Here is a 20,188-nt window from a genome sequence, read left to right on the forward strand (position 1 = left end):
GGCCACATGAAGTTTGGAGGTCTGTAGTGATTGACTCTGCAGAAAGTTGGCGACCTCTTCGCACTATGCGCGTCAGCATCCGCTGACCCCGCTCCGTCAGTTTACGTGGCCTACCTCTTCGTGGCTGAGTTGCTGTCGTTCCCAAACACTTCCATTTTCTTATAATACAGCTGACAGTTGACTGTGGAATATTTAGGAGCGAGGAAATTTCACGACTGGATTTGTTGCACAGGTGGCATCCTATCACAGTTCCACGCTGGAATTCACTGAGCTCCTGAGAGCGACCCATTCTTTCACAAATGTTTGTAAAAACAGTCTGCATGCCTAGGTGCTTGAATTTATACACCTGTGGCCATGGAAGTGATTGGAACACCTGATTCCAATAATTTGGATGGGTGAGCAAATACTTTTGGCAATATAGTGTATGTGTGGAGGAAATCTAATAGAAGAAAACAGTCATCATCAGGTAGTGGGAATGATTTCGATCGGTGGATGGAGCTTAATAAACGGCAATTTGGCAATAGTTTGGAGGTGTTAGATGTCATACAAATTCAAAAGTTCATTTTAATGCACAGCAAATACCCTAAACATGCATACAGAGAGTAAACCAGTTATTTATCAAAGTGGCCCAGTCAAAGCTCAGCTATGTGTTCCCTCACAACAGTAGTGCTCTTTCACTTGTCCTTCCCCGTTGACTTTTTACAAGTAGCTCCTTTGGCAGAGTTGAAGCCAATCCTATTAGTGGGTATAAGTTAGTGCCTATAGGAATGAGAGGCAGAGCACCGGCTGCTGAGAGGAGTTAACCTTGGTGGTCTGAGTGCGTGCACAGAAACCTGGTAAATCATCTGTTTGACACGGAAGCCACAGGGCTAAAGCTTATAGAACATGGCAGAGCAAGGCAGAGATACACAGTCGAAGGGGCTTAATCGAGGGCGCCGGCACGCAAAGATGCAGCAGTCAAATCCAGCTTTTTGAAAGAGATGGAGCCCAAAACAAATCAGACATAAAAAAAAGGGGTTAGAAAAAAAACACTGAATAAATAAGAAAGAGTCCCCTTAAATTTACAATGCGTGGCGTGACAAGAAGTTGTTCAAGCAATAAACAAGCATGTGGTTATCTAGTATGAATGGCAGGGTGACGGTAAACAGAGTGTGACCTTTCATATCAGGTCACACGCTTACACAACGACATAACGTGCACCTGCAGGTGTAACGGGAAAAAAGAAACTAGCATGCTGTTTTGCCGTCAGCTTCCGAACGGGGTGTTGCAACTTGTTTTTATCCCTGATAGAGAGAGCTGTGGAGCTATGTGGAGGATTTCAAACCTCAAAAGGAGTGGATACTGCAGATCATGTGGATAAATAGTGATTTATGGCAATAGTTACTGTGAAGGTCAGGACTACTTTTCCATGCAGTCCAAACACAGAATAATAAGACCACGAGGCTATTTATGAATAGTTTTTGTTTTGCGCCGATGCATCCATGGTTTTCCTTTGACCTTAAAGTTGTTTTTACAAAAGCTGGAATACGGATGCAAACTATAAATCTTCCCGCGTTCCTCTATCATGCATGGGGGAAAGTGCGAATGCAAATACTTTGTTAGCAAAATGCAAAGGTTAACACAGGTTTTTTAATTCTCCAAGAATAAAGATGATTCCATATATGCAGAAAAATAAATGTTTATTAAGAAGTAGGATTTAAATAATTTACGTTTAGGAAATGAATATTTTATTACCACTGTGTGGAGCTTCCTTTCATTGCAATTACATCTGAAAGTCTGGAGTGATGCATTTATCAACTTTTCACATTTTTCTTTGTATCTTAGCTTTATATTTGATGGAGATACATCTGTTTTTTAATTCTTACAACAGGTTTTCAGTTGGATTTTGATCTAAACTTTGTCTGGATCTTTCTAAATGTAGCTCTGGTTGTGTGTTTAGGGTAATTGACCCCCCCCGGAGGCTGAACAACTGAGCCAATCTTAAGTAATTTGCTGAATCTTTCATGTTTTATGTGGTTTTTTTTTTTCCTCCAGTATGGCACTTTATTTACCTCCATACTCCTTGCCATAAAACCTGACCATCTTCTTGGCCCCTGTTGATAAGACAGCTTCCTGACAGCATGGTTTCACAGCAGGGATGGTGTTTCTAGGATGATTTTGTCGCATAACATGTATATTTTGGTCTCATCAGATTATTTTCTTCCACGTGCTTGCTATGTCCACATGGCTCTTGACTTCTGGATAGCTTCCTGTCACTTTGGCACCAAGGCTGCTGTTTGCATGCTGGTTTTCATCCTTGCTTGTGTTCTAAATATTTAAGATATAATTGTCAGGTGTCATTTGTCATGTATCATGAGTTTTTTCCGTTATGTTAATTTTTTTTACTTATACTTCTGTTCTCATTGTGCCATTTAGCTTTTTCCCTGCTGTTTGTTTTGCTCTCCTTCATGTTTATCTGAGCTTCTTTTGTAATTTCTACATTAATCACTTTCCTCACCTCCCTTCTACAGCGGTTCCCTGATTTAGTTAAATCAAGTGATTCAGTTAAACTGGATTCAATGTCATTCTCTACCCTTCCTTTAGTAAATAAGCTCCCTATTTTCACTGTTCTTTTCCGACTCCTTCCATCACTCTGCCTGCCCCCTTTCCCTGCTCCCTCTTCAGTTTTTCTATATGTTTTTTTTTAGTTATCCTTTCCTAAAATATGCTATATCTGCATTTTGGAACTCTAAAACCTCAAACTCAACGCTACTCCTGGCATTTTGAATTGTAAAATCTTCCTGGATGGGAAGCGAAACGTCTTCAAACTTGGAAACAAATTCCAATTGATTGTTTTTTATTTTCTTTTTTTTATATTTTTGGAATGACTATGACCTGGATGAATGAGAGTCTTCACCAGCCTAGATCTCAACAGTGACACCAGTTGAGTGAAATGCATAGCTAATAATTGCCAACAGCTTCTCATAACTGAGCTTTAGATCTCAGCATTTCCTCCAGAGTTGCCTCGGGCCTCTCAGCTGCTTGTTCTCTTTTGCAACAGGACAAGTGAGTTTATATTGAGATTAAACAGCTTCATTGACATTCCGGGTGACATCTAAAGGGCTTTGGTTAGAAAAATCTTTTGTGCTTCTCTTAATGTGGCTTTTCAGTGCCATAACTTTATTATTACATTACATTGCTTAAAGTGTTATTGATTTTGCCTTGCTGTGCAGGTGCAGGCAGTGTTTGCATGTAAAGGTGACTAGAATAATAGTTCGAATAATTTGCCTTTTTGCATTACATAGAGAGGTGCATGTATTCTCCTGTCCTTTTTTTTTAAACATGCAAAAGCAAACATCCATACACTGAAAGGCAAGCCAAAGACATGCCGACAGGCTGCCACCAAATCAGAATCAGAATCAGAAATACTTTAATGATCCCAGAGGGAAATTACTTTTGTTACACGCTCCAGTTACAGTTTTATATAATATATACACACAGCCAACTATACAACATAATAAAGATAAAAAAAAATAAGAATAAAAACAGATAAAATATATACACATATAGCTCTTCTGTATATATATTTGTACGTATATCTATGCATATGTAAAAACGAAATCCAAATAAAGTGAAAATCCAAGTAAAGTGATAAATCCAAGTAAAGTGATAAATCCAAGTAAAGTGATAAATCCAAGTAAAGTGATAAATCCAAGTAAAGTGATATGCTTGTGAAATGCTTGTTTACAAAATTCTAAGACTGTAGTTGATATAACCTCTTTGTTGGTAGTCACTGCCAAGCATATTAGATTAGCATCAGAAATGCAAGGCCATAAGAAAACAACACGTGGCTGCAATAGAAGGCAATAAACAAGTTGATTTATTGATAGCTCCTGTATGAACATTAAACATGCTGATAGGAGATTCCTTCCTGAAATATAACAGGATGTAAACAAGATGCTTTTAAATTGATATCAACATGTTCTGCAAGGGTGGCGTGTCGGATAAAACATTAAGCTTCCCCAAGTTAAGCCCAATTTGTTTTATTTAATGTTGTTTAGTGCAGCTTTATAACTTTAAGTAGAGCTGCTGATTGCATAAAGTTTCATAGGGTGCAATATATATCATCACCAAGATTTTGGATAAAAACCAGCAGTAGACTACAAGCACTTTAAGGACCTTTGTAACCCCTGCGACTAATAATCTAACTAAATTAAAAGGGGACATTTATATATGTTACGACTTCTGATTCACTTCCATGTTGTTTCTTTGTCAGAAGCGATGTGCATTAAAGAAAGCCAGAGGGATGACACCTTTAGGGAACTATGTGAGAGAATATTTCCTGTTACCTATTAAGTCAATCTATCAACAGGGAGACAAATATTGCAAAGAATTACCGCTAAGACATCACTCAAGTTTCTTCAATTTTAAGGAGCAATACTTTAGAAACTGTCTGTAGACCAAAACAAGATGTGTAACAATTATTACCTCGCTTTTCTATTTGCCTATTATCTTTATTTGCAATGGATGAATACACAACAAAAAGGCATCACCTTTAAGAGGAGAACATGGAGTGAAGTATCTCCTAAACTACGCTGCTGTCTTTGGGAAGGGAGGGGATAAGCCAGCTATTCACATGGACGTGCACGCACGGAAGGCCGGTTTGTTTGGTAAACAACAGTCAGGTGAACAACACAGTGTCGTGTCACATCATGCTCTAACTTTAAAATACCTTAATCTGAAATAAAGAATTATTACTTATCACTACTTCAAATTAAAAAGCAAAGTGCATTAACGCCACATAAAGGACACTAACTTATCCAACAAAACCCAAATTAAACTATAACCTTAGCATGGATTGATCAAAGCAAATTAAGTTTTTAGGGATCTGGTAATGAGAAATAAAACCTTTTTATATATTTTTTAAAATAACAACAGCACTGCACAACCTTAGGCTACACCAAACACAATGTTTCAAGCCCTTCAAAGGTATTTACAAACACACATGCACTTTGAGATGTTGTAGTTGCATCCATGATTGACGTCAATTATTTGTTTCGCATTTAAAGGCCAATGCGACACGCTGTTCATACGTCAATCTGGGTACAAAAAAATACAAGCTGAACCCAGCATTTGTTTACAACACAGTTAGCTTTGCTTGAAGGTGGCAATAAGTTCACTGAGTTGAAGGATCACATGTAGTTTTTTTTAGTAGCAACTTTGAGTTTTATCAAATAAACTGAATTAAACTCAAGAAGATTTTGTTCTTTAGCCTCTAAATCAATTTTCATTGAGAATGACTGTAAGTGTGGCATTCCTGATCATTCTTTTTTATCTAGACAGATTAACTTTGTAAAAAAAAAAGTTATTTATTCTGCAGTCACTCACAGCAAATTATATATCAAGGCACTTTAGAAAACAAACAGCTCAAATGTGTTTACGGTAATATATAGTCAAATAAATGTGATTGCAAAGACAGAAGTCAATAACATAATCCTTATGTGATCCTTAAGATACAATAATGTAGATTCAAATTGGATTGATAAGATTTCTGATCTCATCGTGTTTATAACTTTGCAGCAATTCTTCATTCTGAGCTTGCATGCGCCAAAAATGAAAAATAAAAAACATCAAAAAAGCAATTAATCCTTGATTTAAATTGACGTGTCAGGGTTAATCACTGAAATAACGGGTGATCTAGAGAGGGAAAACAGATAGAAAACTCAATATTTTTTTCTTTTTCTTTTTATTTTTTCCTACTTGCTTTGATTCTGTTTTATTTTCCTATATTTTAATCATGTAAAGCATTTTGCATTGTCTTTGTACTGAATTGTGCTATACAAATAAATTTGCCTTGCCTTGCCTTCAATAACAGCAGCTACACTGAAAAAAATCGAAATCTAGATATGTCATTTTTTCTTAAAATAAGTGCATTTGTTCTTGGATTGAGGAGGTAAAAGAGACATCTTGCCAATGGAACAAGACAATTTACATTTAAAATAAGAGAAAACAATTTAATTCTCTTATTTCAAGTGCATATGATCTAATTATCTTATTTTAAGAGTAAAAATACTCCTTCCATTGGCAAACTATCTCATTTACCTACTAAAATAAAGGGTAAAAGGAGTAAATTTAAGAAATTTTTACTTATTTCTATATAATTTTTCCAGTGTATAAGTGCAGATATTACAATAGGTTCTCCGGAAGCCTAATCCTATAGCAGCACACCTACTATAGTTGTTCTAGTTGATGATGGGCAGATGGAAAGGTTACCTACTGAATAAAAATATACTATCAGGTGCATTAACAGTAAACTATATCCATAAACGCATTATTAAGTAAAATGGGTCTAAAATTCTAGGTGGGTGATTTTGCTATTTTATACCTGGATTAACACATTTGTAGCAACATTACATATTTAAACATTCTGCAAAATTTTTAAATGCATCTCTTATGTACCCCATATAGCAGTCAACTAACAGTGTCACCTTTCAACTTCACTGCTTTTACACCACATGATGTAACCGAGGAGGACTACACAACTCAGCTGTCTGTCTGGACAGGGCTTTTACTTGAAAGGCATTTCCTAACTTCTGAGAGACAGTGAGTGGGAGAGCTGTTAGGACACTGCGACTTATAACCGAGACTAAATAAGGGAGACGTCCAGACAGATGCTAAGCAGACAGGCAGTGCTGTAAGAGGCTGCTCTAATTTTAGTCATTACATTTTAGCGTTGGGGTGAAAAGCCTCGCAAATTACTGTACAGTGTAAATCAGATGGACCGGATTGCCTTGTCCGTGTCTCTTCTGAAAACTGAATGTGAATATTTGCTGAGGAGTTCAGTCATTGCCTTGAGGCAGCGGTAGATCAGTAGAGGCTTTTTTTTTCTCTTTCCCCATTCTGTTAACTAAACTACCACTGGGAATGCACATTAGGGACTGCTTGTGTTAGGAACAAAGTGTACTGAAAGTGCATCCTCTTACGCCCTGCGGTGTGTATCAGTTAAAGCCGCCTTTGCTGTGAGAAAAGGCATGCTTTTTGTGAAGCACCCATATCAGGTGGAACAACAGCTCCTGGTGAACCTGCATTGCACACGTTGTCATTGATGTCCTGAAGTGAAACTAATGAATCATTGAAACCCTTTATCTTTGTTTGATAAAATATATATATTCAACATTTGTTCAGGAATAATGTTATATACTTAGAATTAATTATTGTTCATGATTTGAGCTTTTTGATGGGAGCTTTTCTGAAATATAAGAATTTGTTAATGTTGCTTCTGCACCAGGGGTGGAGCTAGAGGGGGGGCCAGGGGTGGCCATGGCCACCCTTACCCAATCATTGGCCCACCTCTACCATTTTTTCCCTATAATACTGACAGTGGCAGCAGTAAAACTCTCAATATTCAAAACATTTTAATTTTTCATGGATTAGCAATTACTTGACAACAAAAACACTGTGGTTAATTATGCACATTAATATACTAACATTAAAGATGATAAGTACAGAATTCATGCTCTTTTTTAGAACTAGATTTTGTGTTATATGGGTTAAAGAGAAAATGCAAAGCAGTCTTCAGTTAAGTCATAGACAACTATTCTAATAAAAACTTAGTAAATAAACAATTTCTGTAGATATTAGGACTTGTAAATATCAATTTTATGCAGAATGATTATTGATAAAAGTAGGTAAGTAATGACAATGGAAAAGATGTTCGACCCAGAACTCAAACCTGAAAAAATTTTATCCACTATACCTTTTTTCTAGATGGATGTTTAAATATATTCGTCTATTTGTTAGCAAAGGCTGTAGGAAAGTATAGTTTGTCTTTATTTGGAAAATATGGATGTTGTGGTTGTTCATGTTCCTGTTGGATCAGTATAGATTGACCCTAATTTTCTGGCACCTATCCCCTTTCAGCTACCCCCTTCAGTGCACACTGGTTATTAGGGATGTAACGATATTGACATTATCGCGCTATCGCGGTTGTAAATGTGTCTGGATATCGTAAGGGTTGGGTTACAATAATTAAAGGACAGGTGTCCGTCAAAAAACAATAGGATTAAACACAGTCCCGCGGAACAAATCATTGTTAACTACATAGACAATGATCCTTTGCACGCGGATTGCACGCTGTCCACACAAGCTCAAAGCAAGCTAGCATTGCCGACAGAGATAATTGTAAGGATGAAAACAACAACCTCCGAAGTTGAGATTGTGCCAGCCTCTGCAGCTTTTAAGTCAGATGTGTGGAAACATTTGGGTTTCGCCGTGTCAAAAAATGCAAAAGGAGAGAAGGTGGTGGACAGACAATGGACTATATGCAAGCACTGCCACAGTTAACTGCGATAGGTCAGTGTTTTATTAAAGGCTTTTTGACTGACTAATTTATTTAAGTTTAAGTTATGTTCCTAAATACCAGTTTTAAAAGGCTGCTTTTACTTGCCTTGCACATTTAAACCTGACTTAACTTGATATATGTTTGCACTTAAAGGGAATTCCCTATTGTTTACAATAGTTCTGGTTGCTTCTTAAATTGAACATTGCACAGAAGAATCAACAGAATATTGATGTTCCTGACTACAACTTTCACTTTAAGAGCACTATGTGATCAGCGTTTTATGTTGTAATGATCCATAAATACAACAATAAATTGCCTGTTAACTGGCAAAATCAGAAAAAATGTCTATTTTTTTGCTATTATCATCACAACACTATTGTGAGCCATTTAAAAGTACCGTCACCTTTTCCACAATATCGCAATAAATATTGTACCGTGAGGTCAATATCAAAATTGTATCGTACCGTGAGATTTCGATATCGTTACATCCCTTATTGGTTATTGCCTGGCCACCCTTATAAAAATATTCTGGCTCTGTTCTGAACTAAAAATGTAGCAGAGCTTCCACACCTCCCTGAAGGGGTTAGTTTCCATCAAAAGCATGCCACACTTCTAAGATAAAATAGTGAAAACAGTGGAGCTGTTTCCTTTCCCTTTTAAAGTTCTATCAATTGTATTTTATTTTATATAAACACAGCTGAACAAGTTCAAATTGTTTGCTTTAAGGATAAGAAGTGGAAAAGTTTAATTTGGGAGGCACTGTGTGTATTAAAGCTGCAGTATTTTGCTGTTATTCTGTTGGAAAACTCCCAGCTATAGTAAATAATCAATAAGCAGCAGTTGGATGAACATGCTGAGTGATGTATCATCACCCAGCAAGGGGACAGGAAGTGTTTACGCTTGTCTCTGCACCAACTGTTGGTCTGAGCTCCTCTCAGCACACTTCAAATATCCTCCTCCCTCTACTCATTTCCAGCGAGCTGATGCATGCCACGGAAGCAGTGACGTCAGTTGTTTACTGTCTTGTAGGTCGCTCCAGAGTTGCAGTGCAGCACCTTATCCAGCAGGGCTTATGTAACTCCCCCTGCCTAGTGCATGACTGGCACTTTACCTTTTTATTTTATTTTAGTGTTTTTATTCACCCTGCACTCTTCTTTCTTTGTGTGCAGGTGCATGCACATCACAGGACACTGAAATGCCATCCATGTTTTGCAGCTTTGCTTTCAGTTCTCTGATTGTTTGTCTTGTCAAAACACAGCAGGTTCACTGCTGGAATGGGTGAGTAGCTCCAAACAGAGCTTTCCCCTACCCACACATATCCCAGGGTCCTCCACTGCAGCTGCAGCAGGAAAGTAAACAACTCTGGCTACGTGTGACTCAAGGTGCACTGCTGCCAGGCGCCTCCTGCACGGTGAAACGTCGCCCCCTAGTGGTAGCACACAGAAGTCAACAAAGTTTTGCTTTGGGCAAATTTAATAACAAATTTAATTTCCTCTTAGAGGATGGTGCATTAAATCATTTTCTTTTCACACAGCTAATTTCTTTAAAAAAAATTATTAATCATATTATTTGAAAAAAAAAAAAAACTTTTGCATGTATTTGCAAAGTCTGACATTAAAAAGTGTAATGCTCCATCCTGGAAAAACATAATTGTCTAGTCATTTGTTGTTTTTTTATTTTTTACTTTTTTTGGAATACTTGTAACAAAAACAATATTTATTAGGAAATTGGTTTGGAAAGCAGATTTTTAAGTTAAAATCCACAAAATTCGAAGAGTGTCTTCAGATTTGGCCTCTTCTGACCCTTCAAAAAATTATATAAAAAAATGGGCAAATCAAAGAAAATTGCATTCCAAATATGATTCTGTTGTTGACAGAAACAAACAAACAAACAAAAAAAACAAACAAGCATCAGTTTCTTGGTCCTCCCTAAATACTTTATTGCTCAAGGTGTCACTTAGTTGCATTCCTAAAATTACTTTCCCAAATAAATATGCACTTAAGTGTCTCCCGAGCAAGACCTAACAACCTTAATAAAACCAATATGCATTTTAATTAAGTGAAAAGTTAAAGCAAGCAGTTAAAGTTTTGAAAAATATCCTTAAATTATTATTTTTTAAATGTAATGCCAGTAGGCCTTGCTCAAAAGCCTTAAACATGACAATAGGAAACAAAATTGCATAAGAAAATCCTTATTGAATTATGAAAATGGGCCATAAACAAGTATGTGCAGATTCATTGTAACTTGGACTTTATTACACTAGAATGATAGTGAGGAGAACCACCTTTGTGTCTATTTTTTAACTGAACTGTGAACAACCTGTTTGCAAAGTCACACTCATTGTCTCTCAGCTGCCCCCTGGTGGTCTACCTTAAAATAACAACGGTGCGTTTAATATTTATCTATTATTAAACATTTGTTTATAAATATGTCATAACATTTGCTTTAAAATATATTAAAATATTTTTTTCTATGTCATTTGTTTTGGTTGGGGGAGTTTAAGAAAAGACGACGGCAAAATCTAATAACGGAACAAAGGATCACGTCTCATTTCCAGGGGGCCACTTTGTCCGCGTACTCCAGGAAGTCATACAAATGCAGCAGATTGGATCCTCATTGAAGTAAACATACCAACACGGTAATACTTTTAATCATTTATCTGTATATTAGTATTGCTAATATAAATGTGTGACGTAGGTTTGAGGAGGGCCGCAGGGAAATTACATTAAATGTTCACATATTTGACTTAATTTGAATTATTTTTTGTCAGTTTTGATTTGTGAAAATCAAACAACAGTAACAAAGAGTAAATATTTTAGCGCGTAAATATAAGTTAATATAATAAAGGTGCGTATAGGTAGACATGTTGGTGGCAGTTAGAACTTCCATCTAAAGTATCATTTTTTTCTTTCTTGGTGTTGTTGAATCAGAGGTTAATGTTGACATGTTTGAACATGTCTAAAGAAATCAGCACTGGACATGTTCTAAAACCTTTCCTTTGTTCGTAGCAACATGCTTAAGAAAACAGTGTTAGAGAACATTTTACAATTTTAATAGAACCTTTTGCTGCTGTGAACACATAATTCAGCATTAACCTTTAAACAGTTTTAGCTAAAGTGCTCTAGATTTAAACTTGAACTCTGTCAAAACTAGGACTGCAGCTAACGATTACTTTGCAAACTGATTCATCTGTAGATAATATTTTTAATTAATAATCAGATTGCAAATTTTCCAAAAAGAAGACTTTTTCTGAAAAAGCTTTTTTTTTTATCTTAAATGCAAAATGTTTATTTATTTTATTTATTTATTTTTTTTTTTTACAATTTTGCTATAATACCTGCCCTAAGTGGGCCGCTCTGTCAGCTGAAGACACATTTTAGAGTCTCTACACAGCAGTTAACTATTAATCGATTACTAAATTGATTGTGATTATTTCAATAATTGATTAATCACCATTAATTCAATTAATTGTTTAAACCGATGGGGCAAAGTGGTTCGTATCAAGCTGGTTTTACAAGGGCTGATGGCCTTAAGAGGCATAAACTTTAGCACTAAAACTATTTAATATTTATTTCTCTCTGATTTAAAATTGTCTTTAAATCATTTGGATGTGATTTATCAGATTCTCAGAACCACTTCTTTTATAAGCGAGTCTCTAAACCCCTTTAATCAGACTGAGATCTCTCACCAGCAAAATAAAAATAAAATACTTGTTGGTACTTTTACCTACAGATTAAATGTTTCTCTGATTAACACATTTATTTTTCTAAATTATCCCTTTAGTGTAGACTTTGCGTGGACAATGATTCAATATCAGTTTAAAAAATATATAATTTTAGGCAGTGGTTAGCGCACACAACCCATGAACGGAGGCCTTAGTCCTGGATGTGGCCGACCCGGGTTCGAATCCGACGTTTGGTCCTTTACCGTATGTCTCTCCACCTCTCTCTTACCCAATTTCCTCTTAGCCTACTATCTATAAAAACAAGCCACTAGTGCCATTAAAAAAAAAAAAAAAAAAAAAAAATATATATATATATATATATATATATATATATATATATATATATATATATATATATATATATATATATATATATAATTTTATTCAATAACAGTGGCATGATATTTGCAATATTTCAATACCTTTCACAGTCTACTATCGTAACATTTGTCAATGAATGAGTGTTCTATGTGGTCTAAACTTTTTTTTTTCTATTTGAAACAAATATTTTCTCAACGTTTTATTGGAGATATTTTATAAACATGGCAAAGTAATTGTCAGAAGTTTGTAAAGGCATCTGCGTGGGTATTCTTGGCAGTCTTTTCAATGCTTTTATTTTATTCATATCAAGACGGAAATTATGTCGTATAGACAGAAATATATTGATATATATTTTGGCCAAATAATTTTTTTTAGCTATTAATAAACAGGACAAACTAGAATAAAATACAGGATTCCAACCGACCTTGAATTCCTTGCAAGTCTGTGAATTAAATAATAATTTAAAGGCCCTAGAAAGTTTTTGAAAACAAACATAAAAGACACCCTCCTTTGATAGTCTTTAAATGTTGTTGTTTGCGTGTACATATCTGGTGATTTCCACATTGTTTACTTTGTGTGTTTGGTATTTTAAATGCTTCCAACCTAAGCCCCACCGAGGCTTGTGTCAAATTTGGGAAGATATCCTATGAGTTTTTTTTTTTTTTTCTGTGGACTGTAACTTGTTTAAAAACAACTTGTTTAAAAAATCTAGATGAGGTTTTGAGGCCAATTATTAGAAGTGTGCTAATGTGTTTAGTTTAGTTGAAGTTCATCATTTTATACATTTAGGATGTGTAGACTTGTTTGGACATGTTTACCATTTATTCACATTTATTCAGCAGTTGAGGTTATGAGAAATCAACCCTTTTGCAATACATTTGCTAAAGAGCCTCATCAAGGCTCTTTTCATCCTGAAAAGTCCTTGAATTTGATGTGAACCAAGGTGTGGAGACCCTGAAAATAATTCTTTATCCTTGCAGTCTGTTATACATCTGATCATGGAAGGAACTTCTAAAAGTGATGCTGCCGCTGAGCCGAGTGTTGCTGCTCAGGTACCTTTCCTCCACCTCTGCACAACTTTAGAGAAAATCCAGAAGTCCAAACTCCGTCCAGATAAATCCAAGATCCTTGGGGATTTCATTAAATCATGGCGGGAATTTCATGCTGCACTCCACAAGGACGACCCAAAAACGACAGACTCCTTCTACCCTGCTATGCGCCTTATTGTGCCCCCGTTTGAACGAGAGAGAATGGCTTACGGCATCAAAGAGAGCATGCTGGCTAAGCTCTATATTGATGTTTTAGGACTCCCAAAGAATGGCCCCGATGCCAGTAAGCTGCTGAACTACCGCGCTCCGACCACATCCCAAGGAGAGGCTGGGGACTTTGCTGGCATGGCGTACTTTGTGCTAAAGAAACGATGTACCAGCCAAGGAAACCTCAGTATCAAAGAGGTCAATGACTTTCTAGACTCGGTGGCCATCAATAATGCCAGCAAGCAGAAGGATCTGGTGAAAAAGAGCCTTCTGCATCTTATCACTCAAAGCTCTGCTCTGGAGCAAAAGTGGCTCATTAGAATGATTCTGAAGGACATGAAGCTCGGAGTTAGCAAAGAAACCGTGCTCCAGGTCTTCCACCCGGACGCCGCGGAGCTCTACAACGTCAACACCGACTTAAAGAAAGTGTGCCAACAGCTGCATGACCCCTCTGTGTCTTTAAGCGACGTCTCGATAGAACTCTTCTCTGCTTTCAAGCCCATGCTGGCGGCGGTGGCTAACATCCGCAACGTAGAGAAGCAGATGGGAAACAGCCCCTTTTTCCTCGAGACAAAGCTTGACGGCGAGCGGATCCAGCTGCACAAGGACGGGGACGTGTACAAGTACTTCAGCCGGAACGCTTTCGAGTACACGCAGCAGTTTGGAGGATCGCCGCTCGAGGGGTCGCTCACTCCTTACATCCACAACGTCTTTAAAAGCAACATCGTCAACTGCATCCTGGACGGCGAGATGATGGCGTACAACCCGGTGGCAGAGACCTTCATGCAGAAAGGGAGCAAATTTGACATTAAGAGACTGGTGGACGACTCCGAGCTGCAGACGTGCTTCTGTGTGTTTGACGTGTTGCTGGTCAATAACCAAAAGCTCGGCAAAGAACCCCTAAAGAAGCGCTATGACACCCTTCAGACCATTTTCACGCCTGTCAAGGGGCGGATACACGTGGTGCCGAAGACAGAAGTCAGAACCATGCAAGAGGTGGTTGGTGCTCTCAATGACGCTATCGATAAGAGGGAGGAAGGGATCATGGTGAAGGACCCTCTTTCCATCTATAAACCTGATAAACGAGGCGAGGGCTGGCTAAAGATAAAGCCGGAATACATGGATGGCTTGATGGATGAGCTGGACTTGCTGATTGTCGGCGGTTACTGGGGGAAAGGAAGACGAGGAGGGATGATGTCCCACTTTCTATGCGCTGTGGCCGAAGCGCCAAAGCCTGGTGAGAAACCATCGGTCTTCCACTCCTTCTGCCGCATTGGCTCAGGTTACACTATGAAAGAGTTGTATGACCTGGGGTTAAAGCTGGCGAAGCACTGGAAAGTCTACCGGAAGAACGACCCGCCAGCATCCATCCTCTGCGGAGCAGAGAAACCAGAAGTCTACATCGAACCCTGCAACTCGGTCATCATCCAGGTCAAAGCGGCCGAGATCGTCGGCAGCGACATGTACAAGACCAATTGCACTCTGCGCTTCCCCAGAATCGAAAAGATCCGCGAGGACAAAGAGTGGCACCAGTGCATGACCCTGGCAGAGCTGGATCAGTTTCGCGGCAAGGCATCGGGAAAGCTGGCTTCGCGCCACCTCCGCATTGACGACGACAGCGAACCGCAGAAGAAGAAGAGGAAGCTGCCCGTCAAACCTAAGAAGGTGATCGGCGTCGTCGATCACTTTAGGCCCCAGGACCTGTCTGGGGTTTCCAAGGAGACGGATATGTTTGAGGATGTGGAGTTCTGCATCCTGAACGGCACTGAGGATCACCCAAAGTCCGAGCTTGAGAAGGGCGTGGCCAGGTAACGGCACATATTATAGTACTTCCTGTTTAGACTGATCTGATGATGTTGCTTTGTTTTGTAGAAATGAGGAGAAATGCAGACAATAGGGATAACGGTTATGGCTATTCCTTCTTCACCACTGGGTATGAAAAGGGGCTGTTCATTAGGCACCGTTTTGTTCCCACTCTGCGTCTAGGGTGACCTCATGGGAGGACATTTGGTTCCTGCTCCAACAACTAACCAAATAAAATGGTTCCTATGCCATCCAGTAGGGAAAGTAATGTCAGTCTCCACCTTCCTTTCTCTTCTTCTGCTCCATGTGTTCCTTTTTTCTACATTCTGTCCATCATTTTTGTGTCCAACCTTTCTTCCTTCTATCCCTCCTTCCTCCCTTTCTTCCTTTCCTGGACTCCTTATTCTGCTTACTTGCTTTTATTGGATTCCGCTTCCTTCCTTCCTTCCTTCCTTCCTTCCTTCCTTCCTTCCTTCCTTCCTTCCTTCCTTCCTTCCTTCCTTCCTTCCTTCCTTCCTTCCTTCCTTCCTTCCTTCCTTCCTTCCTTCCTCCCTCCCTCCCTCCCTCCCTCCCTCCCTCCCTCCCTCCCAATAAACATATGCTTATTACGTATGAAGTTAAGGTGAATGCTGATCCTTCCTTCCTTCCTTCCTTCCTTCCTTCCTTCCTTCCTTCCTTCCTTCCTTCCTTCCTTCCTTCCTTCCTTCCTTCCTTCCTTCCTTCCTTCCTTCCTTCCTTTCCTTCCTTCCTTTCTAATAAACATGCTTATTACGTATTAAGTTAAAGGGATAGTTCGGTATTTTTGACATGAATCTGTATGGCATCCCCATCACCAGTGTCATGCAATCACACTGACTTACCCCTGGCAGCGTCCTGTGAGCAGAGTTCTCGTCCAGTTTTGGTCAAGCCGAAAGTAGTCTGGCAGGTTTGCTAGACCCAGCGAAATAAAACGTTTCTCTTCCCAAAACATTATGTGTTCAAAAGAGTGATATTTTTGCATCCCAAAAACGTTGTAGTGGAAAAAGTCACACGTCGTTATCACTTGGTCCTATTTTCTCTCTGTTCGTATCAGTGCGCGCCGTCATTCAGACAGCTAGGGCCTACTAACCTGACAACAGCCAGATGCATGTCTCCCTCCGCCTAGCTCCTAGCTGGGCGGAGGGAGACATGCATCTGGCTGTTGTTGAGCTCGCTGTCTGAATGACGGCGCGCACTGATACGAACAGAGAGAAAATAGGACCAAGTGATAACGACGTGTGACTTTTTCCACTACAACGTTTTTGGGATGCAAAAATATCGCTCTTTTGAACACATAATGTTTTGGGAAGAGAAACGTTTTATTTCGCTGGCTCTAGCAAACCTGCCGGACTACTTTCGGCTTGACCAAAACTGGACGAGAACTCTGCTCACAGGACGCTGCCAGGGGTAAGTCAGTGTGATTGCATGACACTGGTGATGGGGATGCCATACAGATTCATGTCAAAAATACCGAACTATCCCTTTAAGGTGAACGCTAAACCTTCCTTCCTTCCTTCCTTCCTTCCTTCCTTCCTTCCTTCCTTCCTTCCTTCCTTCCTTCCTTCCTTCCTTCCTTCCTTCCTTCCTTCCTTCCTTCCTTCCTTCCTTCTTACTGGATCCTTTATATTATTTAAATAATGTGTTTAAAGATTAAAGTTAAAACTAAGAACTCTGAACATGAAGAAAACTTCAAACCGTTTTTGAAGTAATTTTCTATGGTCTACTATAAAAAAAAAGCAAAACCTTTATAATGTAACATTTTTCAGCAGAATGTCCCTAACAGTTGTTTTGGTTTAATCCGGTGCCTTGATGTCTCATTTTTCATTAGTTGGCTGAATCAAACCAGGATCAGAGCCAAAGATTGAACAAGGGTTTCAGATAATTCAGTTAAATGCAATCATTAATGAAATTAGATCATTTTTATATCCTTATCTTCTGTTATTCCCTGGTGTTTCCATGGAAAGGGAGGGAATAGGAATGCAAACATCAAAAAGTCTCCTCCCTCCTCTGCAGGAGGAAAACATGTTTTCACTTACTCCAAATCACATACACATATTGTTTACATGCATCATAAGTTTATCATTCATGCTGTTGCCCTCCTGTCAGGTGTGGAGGTATCGTGGTTCAGAACCCAGGGCGGGACACCTACTGCGTGATCGCTGGGGTGGAGAACATGCGCGTGAAGAACCTGATTTCATCGAACCAGCACGACGTGGTTTGGGCCTCCTGGCTGCTGGAGTGCCTGGACCAGAAGGAAGTGGTGCCATGGCAACCCCGCCACATGATCCACATGTCTCCCTCCACCCGGGAACATTTCGCCAAGGAGTACGACAGCCACGGCGACAGCTACTTCGTGGACACGGACGAGCAGCAGCTGCGGGAGGTGTTCGGCAGGATCAGCGCGGTGCAGGCTGTCAATCCGGCGCAGGTGGAGGAGCGCTACGGCTGGGAGGACCTCCCCACCAGCATGTTCAGACCGTTCACCATTTACTTAGACGTGTTTGCCAACATCGGAGATCCAGAAAGCGCCGTAGCGGCTACCGGTCTGGACATCAGGGCGCTGGAGGTTCGGTACCACGGAGGGACGGTGGTGCAGACGTTGGAGGAAGGCGTTTCATACGTGGTTGTTGAGAACGAGACCAGAATTCTGGATCTGAGGACTCTGAGACGCTGCTTTAGGAATAAGTTTAAGATCGTAAAAGATTCCTGGGTGACGGACTCTATCAAAGCAGGTTATCTGATGAGTGATGCTGATTACTTAGTGTGAGGTTAAACCAGTTTACATTTCAGCTGGTATTTTAAATTATTTCTTATTTTAATACAAATAAATGTAGAATATTAAATTGATCTGTAAATTTGCTTCTCAGGGTTTTAATTTAAAACATTTAAATTTGTGGTTTTTAATGATACAGAAAGGGAGATGGTATTGTCTATTTTTTCAGAATTATTGACACGATTTTTCTCTAAGAAGCATTTTAATGTTTTTTTTTGTGTAAAGTAAAATCTATATCTTTTACTAAATAAATATGGAAGTTGATCCCTAGTTAATTGGGGTAACACAGTGGTGGCAGCATCATGCTGTGGGAATTAACTCTACAGAGCGTTCCTGTCATCGTATTGCTTCCTTCATTTTACACCCCTGTAACAAGATGCACCGATGATTTAAATTTCAAATAAAAATGTGGAATGAGTTTGTTAGGGTATGAGAAATGCTTACCAGCGTTTCTATATTTAGCAAATGTTTGCATGATTTAGTTTGCCGTAGAATCATGTTTATTTTGTCATATTCTCTGAATACAATGGTTTGTTAGCAATATGTATTTTTTCTTTCGGCAGGCTTTTTGATTGGCAGCACATTTGTTTAGTCTAATAAGCTAAACATTCACTTTTTATCCACAGGAAGGAAAAACAGCCGAGACTTCAACCCTTTACCTGGATGTCATTACTCTAAATTATGATTTTGTATTTTTATTATTTGTTTGTTCTATTAAATTGAGAAAGCAAAATGTACTGAGCCATGATTGTCAACAGGTTATGAAATGTTTTCATTAAATAATTTTCCTCAAGCTTCATCAATTTAAAATAAATTCCAGGAGTTAAAAATCTAACAAAGTTTCTTACCCACATGGTCCACTTCCTGACATTTGGTATAACGTTTTCTGCCGAAGAAGAACCAAAGGCTAAAGGAGGCTCTTTTTTTCTTTTTTATGGGAGTTTTTAGCTTTAGGTTTTGGTGCAAAAACAATCTGTCATGCATGGTGGAGGATCTATGATGCTGTGGGAAAGCTGGATTATTTGAACCATTTTGGACAGGTGGAGATCATTGCATTAGTTCCTATTTTACCAAACAAGCCCAAGTCATTACTCCTCCACCACCATGCTTTAGAACATGAGTTATCTGTGCTGATATGCTGTGCTTGATTCACTTCCTTATAGCCCAAAAATCCCAGCTTAAGTTTTATCATGTAAATGATTTCGTTCTGGAACTGATTTTTTTTTTTTCCAAACTAAACCAAGACATGCTCAGTCCATCTGTTTCTAGTTCTCCCTTCTTTATCTACCCTCTGTTACTGGCTTTTGCCTGGGCCCTCCAGCGCACTCTTGAGCTGACAAGAAGAGGCCCCCGACCACCAGCTCAGCTTTTGGGGGGGGGGCCACACCTGATGGAGGTTTGTTTCTCCATAAATGTCACCAGCATATCTTGGGACTGAGTTATATGTTCTAACCTTCATCTGCATGGCCTCTTGGGTGCAGGAAAGCTGCCTGTGAGGACCCCGAGGACTGCTGTGTGGAAATGCCGCATGAATACATTTCCAAAGTGAGGTACGTGTTTTCTTAGAATCACTGGAAATGTAACATTCCTACAGTTTAGATGTATTTAAGCACTTTCAATTCAGTTTATTTCTATAGCCCAAATCCACAACACATGTCATCTCAAGGCACTTTACAGTTCACCAGATCATACAGTCAAATTGATTCAAAGTTTTCTATCCAAGGAAAACCAGTTGATTTCATTGACTCTTCAGCAATCCCTCACACTAAGCATGCTTGTAGCGACAGGGGAGAGGATAAATTCCCTTCTAACAGGAAGAAACCTCCAGCAGAATCGATGTGAGCGGCCATCTGCTGAGGCCGATTGGGATTCAAGGAGACAGAAGCAAAGATGCAAAAGGCGGCCCCGTCCAGGAAACACACAGCCAGGCAGACGAGCTCCGAACCAGCTCCCATGTCAGATGATGAAGAGAG

At 39.1% G+C, this 20,188-nt stretch overlaps 1 protein-coding gene across 1 annotated transcript; it reads left to right on the plus strand.

The window, feature by feature from the left end:
- Positions 1-10,834: 10,834 nt before the first annotated feature.
- On the plus strand, positions 10,835-19,047 carry lig4 (ligase IV, DNA, ATP-dependent). Its single transcript, XM_038295924.1, has 3 exons — positions 10,835-10,958; positions 13,346-15,429; positions 17,549-19,047. The coding sequence occupies exons 2-3, from the start codon at positions 13,364-13,366 to the stop codon at positions 18,207-18,209; spliced, it is 2,727 nt and encodes a 908-aa protein (XP_038151852.1). The 5' UTR covers positions 10,835-10,958; positions 13,346-13,363; the 3' UTR covers positions 18,210-19,047.
- Positions 19,048-20,188: the final 1,141 nt, after the last annotated feature.

This window comes from Cyprinodon tularosa, unplaced genomic scaffold (assembly GCF_016077235.1).
Source record: "Cyprinodon tularosa strain WSP-4 unplaced genomic scaffold, ASM1607723v1 ctg362, whole genome shotgun sequence".
Taxonomy (NCBI): domain Eukaryota; kingdom Metazoa; phylum Chordata; class Actinopteri; order Cyprinodontiformes; family Cyprinodontidae; genus Cyprinodon; species Cyprinodon tularosa.